We start from the raw sequence: 21,601 nt of genomic DNA, 5'->3' as shown, positions 1-21,601 counted from the left end.
TTTAGAAATGGCGATTGGCTTGCACTGAACCATTCACATTTTCTTGCCTGTTCAATCTTGCTTGTATTTTGGCACAGCTGAGACACACTTTTTATATATTGATCACACCACAGATTCTTTGGAGTGGGCCAACTCATATGTTATATAACTTCTAGGATCATGTGTCTGCTTTTGGGTTCAGAAAGTTTGGTCATTTTGTTACTCTTTGTTTAAGGAATGTACTTTTTTCTTTTAATATCTCCAGCCCCTCAAGCTGCATCTAGTTTCCTTCTCATAAAATGTCTCTTGCTGTATCTCTGGAGTACTGACCTTTGCACAAATAAAATCTGCTTTCATTACTAAATTGATTTGTAAGAGAAAGCTAATCTAGGCCTTGTTCAATTTCTGAGTTGGTTAGATTTCAAAACTTTGTTTGAAAATCTGTTTTCTGGGATTTTGAATGCATTTTTCCTTAGGGTGGTCAAATTCTCAGGCCAGGTCCCCACAGCCTGTTTCATTTATTCATGTGGTGGAATTAGGACCTGCTTGAGTTTTGTGTTTAGGAGCCATAAGGAGGCCATGGCCATCAGAGAAGGAGTTGTCTGCCTCCACTCTTTTTTTTTTTTTAACATCTTTATTGGAGTATAATTGCTCTACAATGGTGTGTTAGTTTCTGCTGTGTAACAAAGTGAATCAGCTATACATATACCTATATCCCCATATCCCTCCCTCTTGCGTCTCCCTCCCACCCTCCCTATCCCACCCCTCTAGGTGGTCACAAAGCACGGAGGAGCTGATCTCCCTGTGTTATGCAGTTGCTTCCCACTAGCTATCTATTTTACATTTGGTAGTGTATATATGTCCATGCCACTCTCTCACTTCATCCCAGCTTACCCTTTCCCCTCCCCGTGTCCTCAAGTCCATACTCTACATCTGTGTCTTTATTCCTGTCCTGCCCCTAGGTTCTTCAGAACCATTATTTTTTTTTTAAAGATTGCATATATATGTGTTAGCATATGGTATTTGTTTTTCTCTTTCTGACTTACTTCACTCTGTATGACAGACTCTGGTCCATCCGCCTCACTACAAATAACTCAGTTTCGTTTCATCCGCCTCACTACAAATAACTCAGTTTCGTTTCTTTTTATGGCTGAGTAATATTCCATTGTATATATGTGCCCCATCTTATTTATGCATTTGTCTGTCGATGGACACTTAGGTTGTTCCCAGTCCTGGCTGTTGTAAATAGAGCTGCCTCCACTCTTGAGTGCAGGGTCATCTCTAGGTAAAAACTGAAATAAGCACTTTGCATCCTCCTCCCTCTAACCCACCTCCACCCCACACTTTCAACCTCTCTATGGCCTACCTGCCAAGTCCTTCCTGCTCAGTGCCCTTACACAGCCCTCACCCATTCATTGCATGGCTGCACTCAGAACCAATTTAACCCTAAAACTTTTGTCAAAATTACCCATGTCGCCTCTTCCTTATTCTGTGTGTAGTTTCTCTCCTACCCTTGGAAAACCAAAGGTGGAATTAATTCATGCTACTGGATAACTGACTGATTTCATTTGTTGAACTAAAATTCTCACTTACTCCAAATGGAATCTTACACAACATGAAGTGACAATATTCTTACTACTGGATTATGCAGTTTAGGCAGTATGTGACATTAAGTCATTTATTAAAGAACATTTGCAAGCAGCTTTCATGAACTAAGCTCTGTACTAAATAGAGGAAATAAATAAATGGCCCTGAAAAATTAGTGGGCTAGTGGGAAAGACAGGTAAGTAATTCAATAGACGGTGTTAAGTGCTATTATAGAGAATTGAGCAATATGGAATTTGGGGTGGTCAGGCTCCTCAGAGGAAGCAACACTTGAACTAAGACGTGAAAAACAAATAGAAATCTGCCCTTGGGAGAAAGACATTCTAGGCAGAGGGAAAGCAAAGTGCAAAGGCATGGAGATAAGGGAAAGCGTGGTCCATCTGAGGAAATGTAGTCAGCTCAGTATGGCTGGACTATACATTTCAAGATGGGAATGGAGAGACATGAAATGGGCCCTGGCCAATCTGTCCCAATAAATGGCATGCTATCTACTTATTTGACCTTTTGCAATTCTTCCCTTCTTTCAATTACACTAGAGATTCTCCAAAAATTCCATGTTTGAAATTTCCCCAATGACTCTCTAGGCAAGTACAGAGGAGAGTTTGACCTAAGGGTTATGGAAGCCTGAGCAGTGGCCATTTTTATATATGGTATTTTAATGTATGGTATTTGTAGGTTCCTTTCTTACTTTTTTTTACTTACCCTTGACATTCTTTGGCACAAAGTTTCAAACAGGAGTTTGCATGCCTTGAAATTGCCTAGGCTATTTGTTTGAAATGCATAGTCTCAGGCCACATTCCCAGTGTTCTGGTTTTAATGATTTGGAGTGCCATCTGGGAACTTGGATTTTTAACAGTTTCACAGGTAATTTGGATGCAAGCTGTCCTGGGGGCCACACTTTGAGAAATAATGCTCTGGAGTGTCACACGCAGCTGACCTCAGTTGTAAAGGGGGCAAGGTTCCCTCTGTACACTCCCTCCCTCTTTTTACCTTCTCAGTACCTTCAAGCTGCACTGGGGTTACTCCAGGGTCCCTCCGGGCATTACTCTAATGCCAGTCCCTTTCCTCCACCATCCAAATTTACCATCTATAAAATTACAAAATATTAGCAGAACATTAGAACTGGTTGAAACTTGTAACATGGGTAAAAGCGAGACATTGCTCAAATCCAATTCTTTCCTTAGCTTACCTTTGTTACCTCCAAGCACCACTGGCATTCCATCAACTGCAAAAGCCTGTGCTCTGTTTATTTCCTTATTCCCTTGCTGTTCCCATTTCTTGTGCTATTAAAATTTAAGGAGGTGGCATCCACATGCTAGATTTCTAACACACATCTAACACTGTAACTATGTTTGGATAAAACAAACTGAAATTTTTGCCAGTCTTGAACACTGTACACTAGAAATTTAAAACAAAATTTTAAATTGACAATAATAACTTCTCCCCCTTCCTTTGTTCTCCTTAACCACAGAACAGAATGCTCTATCATTTCCCCTTCAACTATCCAACTTCTTTGCCAGCCTCAGGTTTTCAGAGCTAATTTTTAAAGAAGCTTTCTAGATGCAGTGCAGAACTTTATGGCAAGAAGACTCAATGTTTACTTAAAGTTTCTCAAACAAAGGGATTTAGGGTGTTTGCAAAGACCAATTTCTATGCTTCGAAAAAGAACACGTGACTTAGAGAGGTTTTGAGTTTATATCTAAACACTGATCATGATCTTACTACTCAGAACCAGACCATTTCTGTATTATACCACATAAACAGATTCTAAGATCTCTATCCCTAACACTCAAATCACCACTCTATGGCATTGAAATGAAAATTAGGATCAGGTGAAGGTTTATTTTTAAGGAACATTTGATCCAAAATAAAATTAAACTTAAAGCATAAATTCTGTTCTCCCTGACACTCTAGTTTCTCCCTGCCATTACAGTTGGCCAAAACTCTCTGTGTGAAGAACCAGGTCTTTGGAAAGCACTTAGGAAATAACTTTTTGAGACTGCATTCCACTAACACACCATGACTAATAGCTGCAGGAACTATGACCAGGTCTCCAAGTCATTTTATGCCTCCTACTTGGTGTGGGAATTCTATGATGACAAAGTCCATTAGCTTAGTTTGGCTGCCAACCCTGATCCCATTCAATGAAACTGTGGCTATCGGAGCATGTCAGAGTCCAGTAGCATTAATTGTATGGTGCCAAAGTCCAATCAAACCTTTAGGGCTTATACAGACAATTCCAGAGGGGTGCTAAGGATGAGATGAAGAGGAGAAGGAGGAAGTGGAGAAGAAATCTATTTTTCAGGCACTCTGGCTGGCTTTTCAACGTAGGATCTCATTTATTCTCCTTTATATTCCCTAGATACAAACTCCCCACCATACTGGACTCTGACACCTAAAAGAAAGATATTTGTTATTTGGCATCGTGTGAATCAGCCAGGATACCTCTAAAGTCAGGGACTGGCTGTTGATATTAAATCTGACCATTCTCTCTGGTCTGACAATTAAGCTCAGGTCATCCTGTTTCTTCCTGGGGAGACAAACACTTCTATATGTGCAGACCCTGTAGGGCTCTGAGGAGGACCATCTCTGACATTGTGAAAAACAACTCCTTCTCACAAGAGGGCTGGGGAATCTTGATATAGAACAGATCTCCAATTGGTTTTGGACCGAAATAACTGAACCAACAAGATATTTTAGAAATGTTTATTTATTGCATTTCTCAAGTTAAGGTGAATTTTATAGACCCATCTCTCCTGGGTATATCTGTTTTAATCCTAAATTAAAGATTAGTACACATTTTTCCCACAAATCACTTTATGAGTGGGAATAATCCCACAAATATCATGACCCATAAGGTTAATGCATGAAAATCCTTTCATCGAGAGTTAGGATTATACTCTATCCCAAATTAAGCCAAGTAAATATAGATGATGCCAAACCACTAAACAATGTTTTCTCGGACTCTAAAAGGTCAGAGTAAATATCACTCCGTGGGCCATATGTGTGGTCTGGTATGAAGAGAAAGCTTTGGAGGCTGTGAGGTCCAGGCCAGTCACTTTCCCAGGAAGTCGGTGCCCAGTGTCATGAAAACTGATTAATAATGACCTTGACTCCTAACAGTAGAGTGGAACATAAAAAGTGGCTATAAATTTTCATTGGCCTGAAAACTCCTGGAGGACAGGGAGTGTATGTTCATATTTGTAGCAACAAAGTCTATCACAATGGCGCTTACCTAACAAATCCTATATAGACATATGTTCATCAGAAAAAAACACCTAAATGTCTCTACACATACGTACATCTGTTAAGATTCTCCTTGCAAGAACTACATAGAAAAAAAAATCTTAATTCATATTTTCCAGGGGACTTTTCAGTGTCATTGAGACAAACAAACTTTTTCCTAGAAATTACTACATATGACTAAAAATTCTAATTGTAATTCCTTTTAGGTCATAAATATTGTACCATAATTTTAAAAATTTGATAAACTAACATAAAAGCTGGTTCTTTGAGAAAATAAAATAGACAAACATCTAGCAAGATTGATCAGAAAAAAGGAAGAAAGCACAATATGTAACTGTATTAGGAATGCAAAAGAGGCTACAACTACACATACTGTACAGATTTATAAAAATAACTGAAAAGAATACTATGAATAGCTTTATCCTCATAACTTTTTAAAATTAAATGAAACTGATTAGTCTCTAGAAGAAGATGAATGGCCAAAAATAGAAATAGAAAAAGCTAAATAGACAAATACTGCTTAAATTCTATCTAGCTAGCTATTTATCTATCTCTATCTTCCCCAAGGCACCAGCCTGAATGGATTTACCAAACGTTCAAGAAACTGACAATCTCCTTGTACAAATCATTCCAGAAAAAAAGAAAGAAGAAAAGGAAGGAAAGGAGGGAGGGAGAAAAAGAAGAAAAGAGGACAAGAGAAAGAGGAAGGAAGGAAAGAAGGAAGGAAAGAAGGAAGGAAGGAAGGGTGAAGGGTGTACCAACTAATTTTATGAAGCTCAAACAATCTTGACAGTATGAAAGGAAAAGCCCAACCTAATCATGCTTATTTCCTAGCTATAGCTAATTGGCTGCTCACATTTGCACCTTTGAATCTTGAGAGAGTAACAACAAGCCATAATGAAGTTGATAAGTTTTCTGATAGCCATGGCAGTGAGAACATGATAGGAGCAGTACTCAGTGCCATGAGGCAGCAATACCAGCAATGGTGTCCTTGGTAATGGATTTGTCTGATTTCAGCTTAAGTTAATTGGAGTAAGCTTCTGTTACCTCTAACTCTAAATCCTGATTGATATACCTTACAATGGGCATCTACTAAAAAATACAGCAAATTTCATATGTGATGGGTAAACTTCCAAAGCATTATCTTTAAAGTCAAGAAGATAGGATGCTCGTATTCAGTGTTGTACTGGAGTTCCTAATCAATGCACTAAGAGAAGAAAAATTTAGGAGTTGATATTAAGATGGAAAAAACAAAACAATCATATTTATATATTTTTCCGTGAGGAAGATCAAGGGAATTCAGCAAAGTTGGTTTTAAACAAGATTAACATGCAATCATCAATAGCATTGTTGTACAACAGCAAAAATCATTTAGAAAATATAATTTAAAAAAAACTCATAGAAAAATAAAAACAAAACTACAAGATAGTTAAAAATGGAAGACATGCAAGACCTCAGTGGAGTAAATTACTAGATTTGATTGAAAGGAAATTAAAGATACATTTGGCTACATCAAAATTTAAATTACCTCTATAATAAAGGATTGAACAAATAAAGTTAAATGACTAGAATATAACTTCCTATTCAATACATATTTTAAAAATTAAATCAAAAGGCAAGTGATGGACTAGGAAAAGATACTTACCAATTGTATACCAAAGCATTAATACCCAAGGTAGATAAAGGACTCCTTGAAGCAATAGAAAGACAAGGCAATAAATAAACAATTTACAGAAAAAAAGTTAAAATGATGAATAAATATGAAAAATGCTCAACCTCAGTAGTTACAAGGAAAATGAGAGCAAGAAAAATATTCATCAGATTGGTAAATATTTAACATCTAAGGATGTGGTGAGGATATTTGGAAATAAGAATTTTCATGTACTACTCTTAGGAGTGAATTCTGCTACAATCATTACAAAAAGTAATTTGGCATTGTCTGATAAAGCTGAAGTTTACTGTATCTTACAACCCAACAAATCCTCTTTCTTAGGTATATACCCCAAAGAAACTGGCACAAGGCAACATATACAAAGATGTTCATTGTAGCATTCTTCACAAGAGTCAACTTTTGGAAACAACTTGAAGCTTATCAATAAGGAAATGGATAAAGTTTGATTAGCTGTGTGATGAAATAGTATATAGCCATTAAAATAAACTACACTACATATATCAATATTAATTTCTCTTGAACTCATATATGGAATCAAGAAGGTAAACTATAGAATTATACACAATATGTGATACCATTAAATAAAATGTTAAAATATAAAACACAATCCTATGGTATTTATGGATATGTGATAAAACTACAAAAATTATTAATAATTTTCTTGAAAGAGGGTATTTGCTACAGTACACTGTATATCTTTATGCATTTTAAATGTTCCATAATAAAGAACCTATAATATGTGGAGGGTAGCCAGTAAGTATATGAATAATAGTGGCCTATAAGACAAATGATGCCATTGAAAAACATTTTGCTGACTTGAAACCTCCAGAAACTTCATTAAAAAATTTTCCTAATCTAAGAAAAAAAAAATGTCATGAAGAGACTAGTGGTAGGACGGGAATAAAACACAGACCTACTAGAGCATGGACTTGAGGACAAAGGAGAAACTAACACACTATTGTAAAACAGTTATACTCCAATAAAGATGTTAAAAAAAAAAAAATTTTCCTATATTTAAGACAGGATCATTTGCTTCCTCTCCCATAAATTATAAAGAGATAAAAGTATGGTTATATTAATATTGTTTTAAAAATCTGAGAATGTGGAAACTATTAATTATAATCATTCTTCTAAATTAACACTGTAGGGCTCTCCTTTAAAAAGGTGCGTATTTTGCCCATGTAATCATGTTTAATGGGGCTTAAACTTGATTTTAATTAGTTTGTAAACAGCAAAATTATTTGTCATCCGAGGACTGGTTTTGGGTAAAACACAATTCCATGTTGTTTGGATAAAATGTTGTTGCTAACTTGAACAGATGTGCTTCTATAATCATTAAAGAAGGAAATCTTAAAGAACGACTAATTAGTGTTCCAATATTTAAAGAGAAAAATGTCTATTATTCCTAGAATAATTGGAGTTTTCAAGAATCTCTTAATGTGGATACTTGTAAGCTGATGTAGGAAATAGAAAATTGATATGAAACAATTAGCAATTCTTCATATTTTAAGAATAATTCATCTCTGATATAGACTAAAAACAATTTCCATTCAACATTCACTTATTTTGCCTTATTTTACATATTCGTGTTGGTTGAATTTCAATGCATGCGTCATATACTGGGATAAAAATGTAAACTATGTAAAGTTTGTATTCAAGGTAAAATTTCTAGTAAATTTTACCCTTTAGTTATAGAAAATGGTACTGAGTTTCTTGTTTGTCAGATGCAACTAATCAGCAATTAACATAATTATTGAGTACTGATTACTGAAGACAGTGCATTGCATCCAAATCTCTGTCATTGGTGTGAAGAAGAGACCCCCACAAGCTTTCAGAATTCTCACCCTGTTCTGTGAATACAGACTTCTTTTTAAATCAGAAAAACACTTCTCATGATTATGGGGAAAAAACTAAAGGTGATTTAGAAATCAACTACTTCAGCCCTGCTGGTTTACAGATAAAATATGTGAAAACCTGTTACTCCTCATTCCTTAAGTTCAGGCTGCACATAGTGACTTTCCTCCAAAGAGCACAGTATTGAAGGGGAAAAAAGAATAACTTTACAGTGGAGAAACCTGAAAAACTTTACCTCGGCCAAGAGATCAAGGTTAATATCAACAGTGATAAATCATGTTGATATGATGAGAATGGCATTTTGCCTCTGCGGTCTTCCTCCTAAACACCTGTAACCCCAGTCTAATCACAAGGAAAACATCAGACAAATTCCAATCGAGGAAAATTCTATAAAATACCTGACCAGTACTCAAAACTGTGAGGGTCATCAAAAACTAGGAACCTTTGAGAATGTTGGAATCAAGAGGAGCCTAGGGAGACATGTTGACTGTTTCTGTCTGCTCAGGCTGCCATAACAAAATACTATAGACTGGGTGGCTTAAACAGACATTATTTCTCACAGTTCTGGAGGCTGGGAAGTACAAGATCAGGGTGCTGGCAGATTTGGTTCCTGGCTTGCAAATGGCAGTTTTCTTGCTTTGTCCTTACATGGTGGAGATAGAGTGAGCTCTGGTCTCTCCCACTTCCTATAAGGGCACTAATCCCACCACAAGGGCCCCACCTTTGTGACTACATCTAAACCTAATTACCTTGCAAAGACCCCACCTCCAAATACCATCACATTGGGGGTTAGGGCTTCAACATAAGAATTTGAGTGGGGGGAGGGGAGACACAGTTCAGTCCATAATGACAACAAAATGTAATGTGGTATCTTGAATGGCATCCTGGAATAGGAAAAGGTTGTTAGGTAAAAATTAGGGAAATATGAATAAAGTATGGACTTTAGTTAATATATCAATATTAGTTTATTGATTGTGACAAATGTACCATACAAATATAAGGTGTTAATAAAATGGTGTAGTGGACTGAGTTGTGTCCTCCCGCAAATTCATACTTTGAAGTCCTCACCCCCAGTACCTCATAAAGTGACTGCTTTAGGAGATAGGGTCTTTTTTTTTTTTTTTTTGGTTGAGTTTGTCTGCACGCGGGCTTTCTCTAGTTGCAGAGAGTGGGGGCTACTCTTCATTGCAGTGTGTGGGCTTCTCATTGCAGAGCATGGGCTCTAGGTGTGTGGGCTTCAGTAGTTGTGGTATGCAGGCTCAGTAGTTGTGGCACATGGGCTTAGTCGCTCCATGGCATGTGGGATATTCCCGGACCAGGGATTGAACCCGTGTCCCCTGCATTAGCAGGGGGATTCTTAACCGCTGCGCCACCAGGGAGGTCCCAGGAGATAGGGTCTTGAAAGAGGTCATTCAGTTAAAATGAGGTCATTGGGGTGGGCTCCAATCCAATCAACTGGTGTCCTTATTGGAAGAGGAGATTAGGACACAGACAATACACAGATCAAGGGACAACTTTGAGACGGCACAGTGAGAAAGAGGTAGTCTGCAAGCCAAGGAGGGAAGCCACAGAAGAAACCAAAGCTGCCTGCACTTTGATCTTGGACTTCTAGCCTCCAGGACCATGACAAAATAAATATCTGTTGTTTAAGCCAGGGGTCCCCAACCCCTCGGACCATGGACTGCTACCAGTCCATGGCCTGTTAGGAACCAGGTCGCTCAGCAGGAGGTGAGCGGCGGGTGAGTGAGCAAGGCTTCATTTGTATTTACAGCCACCCCCCATCACTCGCATTACCGCCTGAGCTCCGCCTCCTGTCAGATCAGCGGTAGCATTAGATTCTCAGCGGAGCGCGAACCCTACCGTGAACTGCGCATGCGAGACATCTAGGTTGCGCACTCCTTATGAGAATCTAACGCCTGATGATCTGAGGTAGAGCTGAGGCAGTGATGCTAGTGCTGGGGAGCGGCTGCAAATACAGATTATCAGTAGCAGAGAGGTTTGACTGCACAGAGACCATAATAAATCAATTGCTTGCAGACTCATATCAAAACCCTATCAGTGAGTGGCAAGTGACAATTAAGCTGCATATTACGGAGTAGACTGGACATAAGCAACACACTTTGGGTGTCACTGTCTCCCATCACCCCGAGATGGGACCATTTAGTTGCAGGAGGACAAGTTCAGGGCTCCCACTGATTCTGCATTATGGTGAGTTGTATAATTATTTCGTTATATATTACAATGTAATAATAATAGAAATGAAGTGCACAATAAATGTAATGTGCTTGAATCATCCTGAAACCACCCGCCCACCCCCAGTCCATGAAAAAATTGTCTTCCACGAAACTGGCCCCTAGTACCAAAAAGGTTGGGAACCACTGGTTTAAGCCATTCAGTCTGTGGCCTTTGTTATGGCGGCTCTAACAAACCAAAACATAGAGGAAACTGGGTGCAGGGTATATAGGAACTACCTGTACTATCTTCACAATTTTCCTGTTAAATCTAAAACTGTTCTACAAATAAACATTTTTTTTTAAAAGAAGTGAACCCCAAAGAGGTTAAACAAGGCAGTACAAAACTCAAAAATGCTGTGGTAAAGCCCACTTACACCTCATGCTGTGTGGGCAGGTTATTTTCCCTCTTTAAGCCTTTGCTCATTTGTAAAATGAAGGTGGTAGTATCTGCCCTACTTATTTCACAGGGTTATTATGACATCAGTGGAATTAATACATGCAAAAGCAATTTAATCAAAGGACATTATTAAATGTTTTGCCCAAGTCCCATAGCTATTTTAGGCAGAAGTCAAATTATTTAGAACTCTTATCTGCTGTTAATCAACCAGCCCTCTTCCCGTCACTCCTATTTGACCCCAAATTCAAAAACTTCTGTAGCCTAGCAGTTTCAAGGGCACATTAGTCAGATTATAATCTGTGGCAGTTATAATTTACTTTCCTAATCAGGGTTAGCCATCTCAAAACTGCAAATGCTTGTCTTTAATGCTGCCCTGGGGGACGTGACATGCAGACCAACACACCTTGAAAAGCAATTCTGTGAATAAATATTGATTGTAGGTCAATTTTATTTCTGTGTATGGAGGAAAGCATGTTTTTCTATTCAGTATAATACTTTATAGCGGGTTTCCAAAGCGCAGTGTCCAAGGCAACGTTCTGGAGTACAGAAAAAAATTAGAACCTCTACTTATAATTTTAAAATATTTGGATTTCTGTTTGTGTGTGTGTGTCTGTCTTATAATTTACATGGTATGTTAACACTGTAGTATGTGTCTATGAAACATGCACACATACACATATATTTTAAAGTGCTGACTGAGAGAGTGTACACAAAAGGGTTTGGAGACCATATCATTAGTAGTCAGAAAAACTGAACCACTGGGTAAGCAAGTATAAACTAGATTCTTAGGGCTTTTTTCCCCCCTTAATACAATAGTAGAGGCGAGTAATGCATTTTCTTTTCTTTTTTTTTTTTTTTTTTTGCGGTACGCAGGCCTCTCACTGTCGTGGCCTCTCCCATTGCAGAGCACAGGCTCCGGACGTGCAGGCTCAGCGGCCATGGCTCACGGGCCCAGCCACTCTGTGGCATGTGGGATCTTCCCGGACCGGGGCACGAACCCGTGTCCCCTGCATCGGCAGGTGGACTCCCAACCACTGCGCCACCAGGGAAGCCCCCTGCATTTTCATCTTTAAGGATGTTTTCAAACTATAGGCTCTACCACTTGTTGGGTATGTGCCTTGCACAAATTATTTAGTCTCTCTCTGCCCTGGCTCCCTCATCCTTTAAATGAGGATCATAACAGTACTACCTCATGTTGTATTTCCAGGTAGCAGAGGGATGAGGAAAAAACCCTGGTTTCATCAGTATGGAAACTCTCTTAATCAGAAAGCCATGTGGTTGTAAAACCTGCAGCCCACACTGTCAGATTCAGCTTTCTACTTGTTCTTCAACAAACCTTTGAAACCATGCAACCCAGATTGGAACTTGAACCCATGGTCTTTTAATTGCAATCACACACCTGGTCTCAGGACTTAATGAAGCTCAAGTTCTTGATGTCTTGTCACAGAAAGAATTCAGTGAGAGACAAAGTGATAGGTAAGAAGTTGATTTATTTAGAGAGAAACACACTCCACAGACAGAGTGTGGGCCATCTCAGAAGGTGAGAGGCCCTGAAATATGGGGTGGTTGGTTTTTATGAGCTGGGTAATTTCATAAGCTAATGAGCGGGAGGATTATTCCGACTATTTTGGGGGAAGGGACAGAGAGTTCCAGGAATTGGGCCACTACCCACTTTCAGCAGCCATGGCTCATGGGCCCAGCCGCTCCACGGCATGTGGGATCCTCCCGGACCGGGGCACGAACCCGTGTCCCCTGCATCGGCAGGCGGACTCTCAACCACTGCGCCACCAGGGAAGCCCCACTACCCACTTTTTGATCTTTGATGGTCGGCCTCGGAACTGTCATGGTGCTGGTTGGTGTGTCACTTAGCTTATGCTAATGTATTACAATGAGCGTATAATGAGTCTAAAGGTCCACTGGAAGTCAAATCTTCCACCATCTTGGACCTAGTTGGTTCTAACCAGTTTTTTGTCATGTCCTATGGCTAAGTCATTCTTTTAAAACGTGTGCCCTGAGACTTTCCTGTTGGTGCAGTGGATAAGACTCTGAGCTCCCAATGCAGGGGGCCTGGGTTAGATCCCTGGTCAGGGAACTAGATCCCAGATGCATGCTGCAACTAAGAGTTCACATGCCACAGCGAAGGAGCCCGCCTGCCACAATTAAGACCAGGTGCAACCAATAAATAAATAAATAAATAAATAAAAGGTGTGCCTGCCCCCTTCCCTCCTGTTTCACCTTGAACCTGACTTCCAGTACCTCTGAATCAGAATACATCAGAGAAAAATGAGGTGCAGGCCAATGCACCAGAGCTTTTTGGGGTGAGCTAGTAGGAACTGCATGAGCTGTTGCAGGGCCCATGCTCACCAGGAAACAGAGTAACTGGACAGCACATAAACTGGACACAGTACCCCTACTATCCAGTTGTCTTTTGTAAAGAAATAGATTCTTTTTTTTAAGAAGAGATAATGAGGTTTTTAAAAATTATTTAATTAATTAATTTTTGGCTGCGTTGGGTCTTGGTTGCTGCGTGTGGGCTTTCTCTAGTTGCGGCAAGCGGGGGCTACTCTTCATTGCAGTGTGCAGGCTTCTCATTACGGTGGCTTCTCTTGTTGCAAAGCACGGGCTCTAGGTGCACAGCTTCAGTAGTTGTGGCGCACAGGCTCAGTAGTTGTGGCGCACGGGCTTAGTTGCTCTGCGGCATGTGGAATCTTCCTGGACCAGGGATCGAACCTGTGTCCCCTGCATTGGCAGTCAGATTCTTAACCACTGTGCCACCAGGGAAGTCCAAGAAATAGATTTTTATATACATTGTTAAGTGTAGACATGCACCTGATGAAAGGGAGTGTGAAAGGCATTCCAAGGCAGGAGAATAATATGTGCAAAGGTATGAATTGTGAAATGCTTGGAGTGTTAAGAGACCTGTGAGGACTCTGAGTAAAAGTAAATATAAAAGCCAGATAAGTAAATCATGCTTATTTTGACTACTGCCTTATGCTTTATATATACAGCTTAATAAATTGCTTATTGTTTCGATAACTGAGTAGAACATATAGGAGATATCAGAATCACCTGCGGGGGGTGATTTTCTTTTTCACATTGCAACACCTGCCCTTGTAGCTCCTGATACACACACCCTGTAGTGTTATGTATTAAACCCCTGTTACAGATATGGGAGAGGGAGGGGGTAGAAAAGTACCATTACTCTAGGTTAGTGTTTTTCCAAACTGCAGGTTGTAACCCATTGGTAGATTGTGAAATCACTTTAGGGTATCATGGTCATCAGTTTAGGGAAATGAAATAAAATAAAACAACACACACACACATCCATAAATATGTCTGTGTCCTGGGGCACAATGCAAAACATATTTTTCACTCTGGGTCATGGTCAAAAGTGTGAAGCCACTGATCTACATGATAGTTGATGGCAGTTCTTACTAAAGCAGTAGGTAGATTCTAGTGATGATACCGAAAAAGAATTGGTGGGATTTAGTGAGTAATTGAATGTGGAAAGTAAAGAAAGGTGGTGATTTGGAATTTCTGGCTGTAGCTAGCCGGTGAAGTACAATGTCGTCAAAACTGAGATTACGAATGAAGAAGCACAAATGTGGGATTCTTCTGGGGTTGGGAGTGGGGATTATGGGCAGGATATTGGTGAGAAGATGATGAGCTTGGTTGAGATGAGCTGAGTTTGAATTTCCTACAGGTCATCAAGTGGAGATGTCTAGGAGGCAACAGGAAATGAAGTCTGAAGTACCTGGAAGAGTTCAGGGTTAATGATAAAGTCTGGTAATCATTATCCAGATGATAGCTGACATGTTAAATTGGATGAGGTTTTCTTTTTCCTTTTTCTTTTGGTTTATTCAAATTTTATTCTTTTAGAAGGGTACTTAAATCACTTTCTTATAACTCTGTAAAGAAATGATCAATCTAGCACACGAATAAAGGATGACATTTTAACATGTCTTTTAAATGTGATTCATTGTTGATAATTAACAGTAAATGGAACTAAAACAAACCATTCAATAGAGGTTCATTATATGATGAGACTGAAATTTTTATAAAATGCAGTAATTCACTGAAGAACATTAAAAGAAAAATGTGAAATGAGCAGGCAGTTTTATAAGGTGGCAAGAAATAACTCTAATCGTCTATGTTACATTACTGTGATTGTACTGGAAGTGACTTTTAAAAGGTTAACTCTATTGTGTGCTCATTATGTTACTGAACTGTATAATTATTTGTTTGTTTTAATATTGTTCAAAAGAAAATAAATATCTCTTTCACAGAAGCCATAGTATGCTATTCCTATGCAAACTGCTTTTCCTTACTGAAAAATTTAAGAAAAACTTACTAGCTGGCTATTGCACAACTACCAGCTTTTTCTGATTTAAGTTTTAGGTGTTATTTTATTTTTATTTTTTAAAATTTTATTTTATTTTAGTAAAAATACTAGAGATCTACCCTCTTAGGTGTTTAAGTATATAATACATTATTGTTGACTATATTTGCAATGTTGTGCAGATCTCTAGAACTTATTCATCTTGATTAACTGAAACTTTATGCCCCTTGATTAGTAACTGCCCATTTCCGACTCCCTCTAACCCCAGGCAACCACCACTCCACTCTTTGATTCTATGAATTTGACGACTTTAAATACCCCAAATAAGTGGACTCATACAAAACCTTGAGGACATTATGCTAAGTGACATAAACCAGCCACAGAATGACAAATACTGGATGAGATTTTCTAAGGAGCCTGGGGAGTGTGCAAAAGGAACAAAGGATCGAATCCTGGGGAAGGTCAACATTTAATGAGCAAGTCTCAGGAGAGGCAGAATGGAGATGAGGTAGGAAGAGGGTCTATTTGTTACAGAAATATCATAATCTATGGGACTATCAAGCAGAATAAAAACTAAACTGCAACATTTTAAATTGGCAGTTAAGAGTCATAAGGGACCTTTAGGAGAGCAGTTATCACAGAGTTGAGTAAAGGGATAATGGACAGGATTTTAGCAGACTGAACATAAACGGGAACTCCAAATGTATGGTCTTCTCTTTAAGACAGAGAATGAAAGGAAACTGATAGAGAGTTAACTATTGGGAAGATAGCATCAAGGGTAGGGTTTTTATAATGGGGAAATGAGATAATATTTGTAGGTAGTGGTGAAGGACAAAGCATGATGGTAATAGTAAATGTAAAGTGTTTACCATGTGCCAGGAATTATTCTAAGCACTTTATTTAGATCAATTCATTTTAATTTTCACAACAACACTGAGGTAGGCACTGCTATTATCTCCATTTTACAAACAAGGAAACTAAGGCACAGGGAAGTTAAGTAAATTAAGCAAGGTCACACACACCTGGTATCAGAGATCGATTAACTCCAGCTAGGGGCACTAGAGTCTATGCTTTTAACTTCTACACTTTGCTGGAAAGAGGAAGATGCAGGAAAATAGAGCCCTTTACGAATATGCCACTTGTAAATATATGAATGAATTAAGACTATAAATAACTCACTTCAGTTTGGGCCAAGTTCTGCTTCTGTTAGTTACCAAAAAATTGTCACTGTACAGAGCTGTTTGAATTTTGGACTTGTGGATAGGGGACAGTGCTCCCACAATAGCTGAACATGTCTCCGAAGGAAAGGAAGGGGAGAAGGTAACAGAGGTGGGGGTATGGCCTTGGAAAGGGCTGGGAACACCTATTCCTTTGTGATAAGAGAAAAGGGGGTGAAAGGAAGACCAGTAGAGCTAGGTCTCAGCTCCTCACTCCCAAATGTCCCAAGATTTGTTCTGCTTCCTTATTAAAGCTCAGACCGATGCCAGACAGACGTCACCTTCTTTCCTTTAAGGTCTAGCATGGCCTGTCCTTGCTTTTCCTTTTTTTTACTTGACCCACCAGTAGGGTCAAGGTGATCCTGCCTCTCCCTTCCAGGTGTTAGTAAGACAGAGAATGGAAAGAAATATTGAGGGACAGAGGATGCTACTAGAGAGATTCTTTATAGTTCCTCTTTCCCTAGTAATATTCATTCATTCATTCATTTTCCTACCCAGTGAGGGGAAAAACTGAAAAACCATTAAAACCTTGGAGAATGCTTAAGGGACAAGTGAAGCAAACCTGAAAGACTTCATTGTGACCCCCAGGAAGCCAGAGAAAAAAAGAGAGACTGAGAATGAATATGAAGAGACTATGAATCAGGCTGACATGGAAGAAAAGAATGGGTGTCTAAGTAGAACCAGTGAAGACTGAGAAGTATACCTGAACAGTGTGCTTTTTTCCAGAAGGTCTTCGACATCTATCACTGAACCTCACCCTCCCAGCCACCACCAGGCTCAGGTCACAAGGAGCCTCGGGTTTCTTTGTTCAGCTGACTGGGGCAGGGGGACATTAACTCTATTGGAAAGGAAAGCGAAAGCATGAAAATGTTCTTAGTGATCCCAGTAGTCACTTGGACATGTGACATTTTAACCCATAGAAACATGGTAAAACATAGTGTTAGATGCCAGAATATTTCTGGTGGTGCTTAAGGTGCATGTGAAGCAAAAAAGAAACCCGAGACTGCATTCTGGTTTACAGCTGATTTCTGGAAATGGTATTACAACGTCTGGCATCTTAAGGGTTAAAAACTCTTTAGTAGGCTAGCCAGAAAATTTAATACACATGTGAAATACATTCCAAACAACTGACTTGTGGAACACAACCCTATAAATTGGGGACAGCCTGTTTTTATATTCCCTTTGCCAAAGTTACTAAAATTAGTAGCATTACAGAAGTTAAAAATAATATATTCTTGTGACTTAACAGCATGGTAGCATCTTCAAACCCAAAGCTTAATTTTAGAGTCAATATTATTTTATTGGGCATTTTCTAGAACCACAGAGAATGAATTGGCCAGCCACGCCATCTGGCTATATTAATGGAGAAATTCTGTTTTTATCTTTACAATTAAAGTAGCTCTGTGCAGTTTAATTATCAATATGAATGCGGGCACAGGTATGCTGATCGAACCTGCTGAGGTGGGAAGCCATCCACAGCTCATTCTCCCCTGCATGGGACTTGGAAGCAGTTTTGTTGTGCTTTAGAGGGAAATCTTGAAAGCCAAGTGAGTTGGGCTTACACCACTGTGAACTGTCCCAGCGCCCATTTGATACAGTTGGTCACAAAGATTAATGAAGTAGTTTAAAAGGAGGAAATAGAATCTTTGCTTTGATCCAGAACCAGGGGACAAGAAGTTACTGCTATCTTTCTGTCATTTGCGAAACAAAGGGAGGCTATTTTTATTTACTTAAGAAACTCTTCCAAAAAAGTTAAGTTGTGGGTGTGTGGGAGAGAAATGGCAAATGTGTTAGGGAAGAGACAAATATTTTGCTCCTCTCCCATCTCCTCAATCTATCATCCAAAAGTGTAGCAGTTTGGAGGATCATGTTGTGTAGAAAATGGAGGGAAAAAATGGAATGTTCAGCCTAGAAAAGACTGAGGAGGAGGAAAGTCATTAAATGGAAGTGAGATTCTTTCTGATTCGATCTGTGGCACTCAAGGAGACACATCTAAGACCAATAGTGCTAGATTTTCTCCAGTGCAGGAAAGGATAACAGAATTCTTCAAAAATGAGATAGTAAGTTCTTTTTACCATATGTATTCAAAGGATGAATATCATGAATCAACTACAGGAGATTCCTACATTCGGTAGAAGATTAAAATAGATGATCTCCAAGTCCCTCTTTCCAATACTAAAACTCCTCAAGTCCATGAAAATCATAATAACTACTCCCTTCTTCCCCAAGCAATATGATATCCTCAAAATTGGATGCCAGTAAGAAAATTCAAGTTAATGCTAAGACCCCAGTTGGCCATGCAGTTGTGCAATCAAGTTTTAAGTGTTCTTGATGGAGCCAGCCAACCTGGGACTGCCCATTTCTTTAGTCATGGAGATGTACTTTTGGAATCCAAAATCTGTAGTAGGCAAAAATCAGTCCAAGCCATGTGGCTTTCCAACAGGGTATGATTACAAAAGAAGCCAAAATTATTAGAGCCCAGATGGGGAAAAGTCAGCAGAATTCATTATCCTTATAAAACACTTTCTTTGATCCTTCCTTCTACCATATTGCATGCACTGTTTCTTGGGCTACCTGGTGGTCAGTGAGGTCAAGATAATGTCGTATAGCTCTCATTTCCTTTATATTGGCTTTACAGAGACTGAGAACCAAGATTAGCCATTCTAGCTTCTTTTTAGAATAGTTACTATTTAAGAAATTCAAGTTTTTCATTGTTGGAAATCACCTGGAGTTCTTTAGAATGTGGCAGTAGCTTCTTCTTGACCTTTATAAGTAATAAATTCAAGGCATTGTAGTGTGCTCACAAATAAAGTTGTAATGGAAGTCTCTTTTTCTCCTTTATAATACCCATCAAACTTGTAATGATACATTTGATCAATGTCGGCCACCTGTCTGGAATGCAAATTCCATGAGAGTATGGACAACTTATCTGTCTTTGTTCAGCATCCCAATTCCAGTGCCTAGCATAGTGTTAGCACTCAAAAATATTGAATTGAATGAATAAATCTAGCAAGGAAATGATCATCTGCTCCTTCCAATGCTCCTCATATCTTCCACATCACGTCACATCACCACACACACACACACACACACACACACACACACACACTTACTTTTTTTGGAAAAGTTTCTTAAAAAAATAAAAATAGCCTCCCGTTTCGTTTCATAAATTTCAGAAAGATAGCAGTACTTTCTTGTCCCCTTGTTCTGGATCAGAGCAAAGATTCTACTTCCTCCTTTTAAATTACTTCATTAATCTTTGTGACCAACTATATCAAATGGGCGCTGAGACAGTTCACAGTGGTGTAAGCCCAACTCACTTGGCTTTCAAGGTTTCCCTCTAAAGCACAACAAAACTGCTTCCAAGTCCCATGCAGAGGAGAACAAGCTGTGGATGGTTTCCCAAGTAGGTGAACACCTCCTCATGGGACAGTTGAGATAGGCGGCCTCATCATAAAAATGTAAGTAAATATGGAAGATCTCCCGCTTCTTAAATACCTTCAAATGCCTTTTCAGGCAACATTCCCTTCTGAGAGGCAGGACAAAGGCAGCAGGATTGTATGTACTACCTGGGAATTGGAAGGCAGGGAGATGGGCAGTGTTAACCACAAACCTGCCCTGTCTTACATTTTGCCAGAAACCAGACGATAGTTTAACCAGCATAATCCTAATGATAACACTATCTCGGTTTGTGTATTGTCCATTTGTTCCATAAACACCTACGTATATGATTTCATTTGATCTTTGTAATAACACTGTGAGATAGTTAACATAGGTATTAGTTATTATTATTGTTATTCCCATCTGTTTTTCATAGGCAAAAACTGCAGGGTTTAAATGACCATTTTAGGGTTAAGGTGCTAGTTCTAGGCAAAGCTGGGTCTCTTTCTCTCTAGGTGACAAAGCAGTGGGTTGGGGCAATCACAGGACTAAAGGCTGCTTAGTCTCAACTCCATTTACTATCCATATGAGCTTAGAAAAATCCTTTGCATTTTCCAGCTTTACTTTCCTTAAATATTTTTAAAATGCAGGCTAAAGAGGTACAGAGGAATAGGGAAGAAGAGATGTTAATATTTTTCCTGTTTACCTCATGGAATTATTCTGAGGTGGGTATAATAAAGATTAAAATGCTCTGTAAGGTATAACCGTGAGATGGTATTGCTCTTCTTATTCCCAAGGGAGGTGCAGAGCAGGGGGTTTTGGAGTCACAGAGGCTTCATTTAAGTCCCAGGGCTACTCTTTTCTAATTGTATGACCTTGTCTGAGTTCCTGAACCCTCACTAAAACTCAGTTTCCTTATCTGTAACATGGGAACAACAAAACCTGACTCATAGGGCTGACATGAGGGTTAAATGAGATTAAGTGTAGGAAACAGAAGTGACTAAAAAGATGGTAATAGTATGATAATGATTATGATGATGATGATGATCATAATAATAAAGATAATAATAATGTCTACTTTACAGTTGAAGAAACTGAGATTCAGTAGCTTACTGATTTGATCTCAGGGTACCCAGAGAGCAGAGCAGTAAGAGACTTGGTAAACCAGTGCTAAGGCTTGTGTTTGCTCTGGGAGAAACAGATTTGGTGAGTGGATGCTGGACAAGAAGAAACTTTTTTCTTTTTCTCTCTATCCCACTATCTCCACCAACCTCAGTCCACAGGGTCTATTTCATTAGGATTTGAGAGAACAGGAGCCAGGGAGGCCCAAGGAGGAACTAGTACAGGAGGCTTCCCCTCCTCTATTGCTATGAGAATCCCAAGAAAACTTAGGCAAGAGATTGGATTCCTAGTGGCGCCATTGCTTAAACCCCAGGTTTTCCCAATTACTAGAACAGTGCTTCTTTCTGCTGAGGACCAGATCTGAACTTGTGGGAGTTTTTTGGTAACTGGAAATAAATTTCTGAGATGACACCTGCTTGTCTCTTAGTACACCCTCTGCTGGCTTTCTGAAAGCTTACTGCGACGGAGCAATGTGATTCGGAAAATGTTGCAATCAAGTTATAGTCACTTGGCCAAAGAACAATGTTTCCAAAAATAAAGAACAATCTTGGGAAT

General features: G+C 39.1%; 1 protein-coding gene across 4 annotated transcripts in view; it reads right to left on the bottom strand.

Annotated features, from left to right (window-relative positions):
- TSHR (thyroid stimulating hormone receptor) overlaps positions 1-21,601 on the bottom strand; it is a 157,920-nt gene that overhangs the window by 106,877 nt on the left and 29,442 nt on the right. For 2 of the 4 annotated variants that reach the window (XM_028496251.2, XM_028496252.2), the window contains exon 3: positions 6,476-6,520. The exons of the other annotated variants lie outside the window; for them this stretch is intronic. In XM_028496251.2, the coding sequence (XP_028352052.1) occupies positions 6,476-6,520 (45 nt within the window). The remainder of the gene's footprint in view (positions 1-6,475; positions 6,521-21,601) is intronic. 4 annotated transcript variants of the gene reach the window in all.

The sequence above is a fragment of the Physeter macrocephalus genome, chromosome 11 (assembly GCF_002837175.3).
Source record: "Physeter macrocephalus isolate SW-GA chromosome 11, ASM283717v5, whole genome shotgun sequence".
NCBI lineage: Eukaryota > Metazoa > Chordata > Mammalia > Artiodactyla > Physeteridae > Physeter > Physeter macrocephalus.
This window is presented reverse-complemented; position numbering and strand designations above follow the sequence as displayed.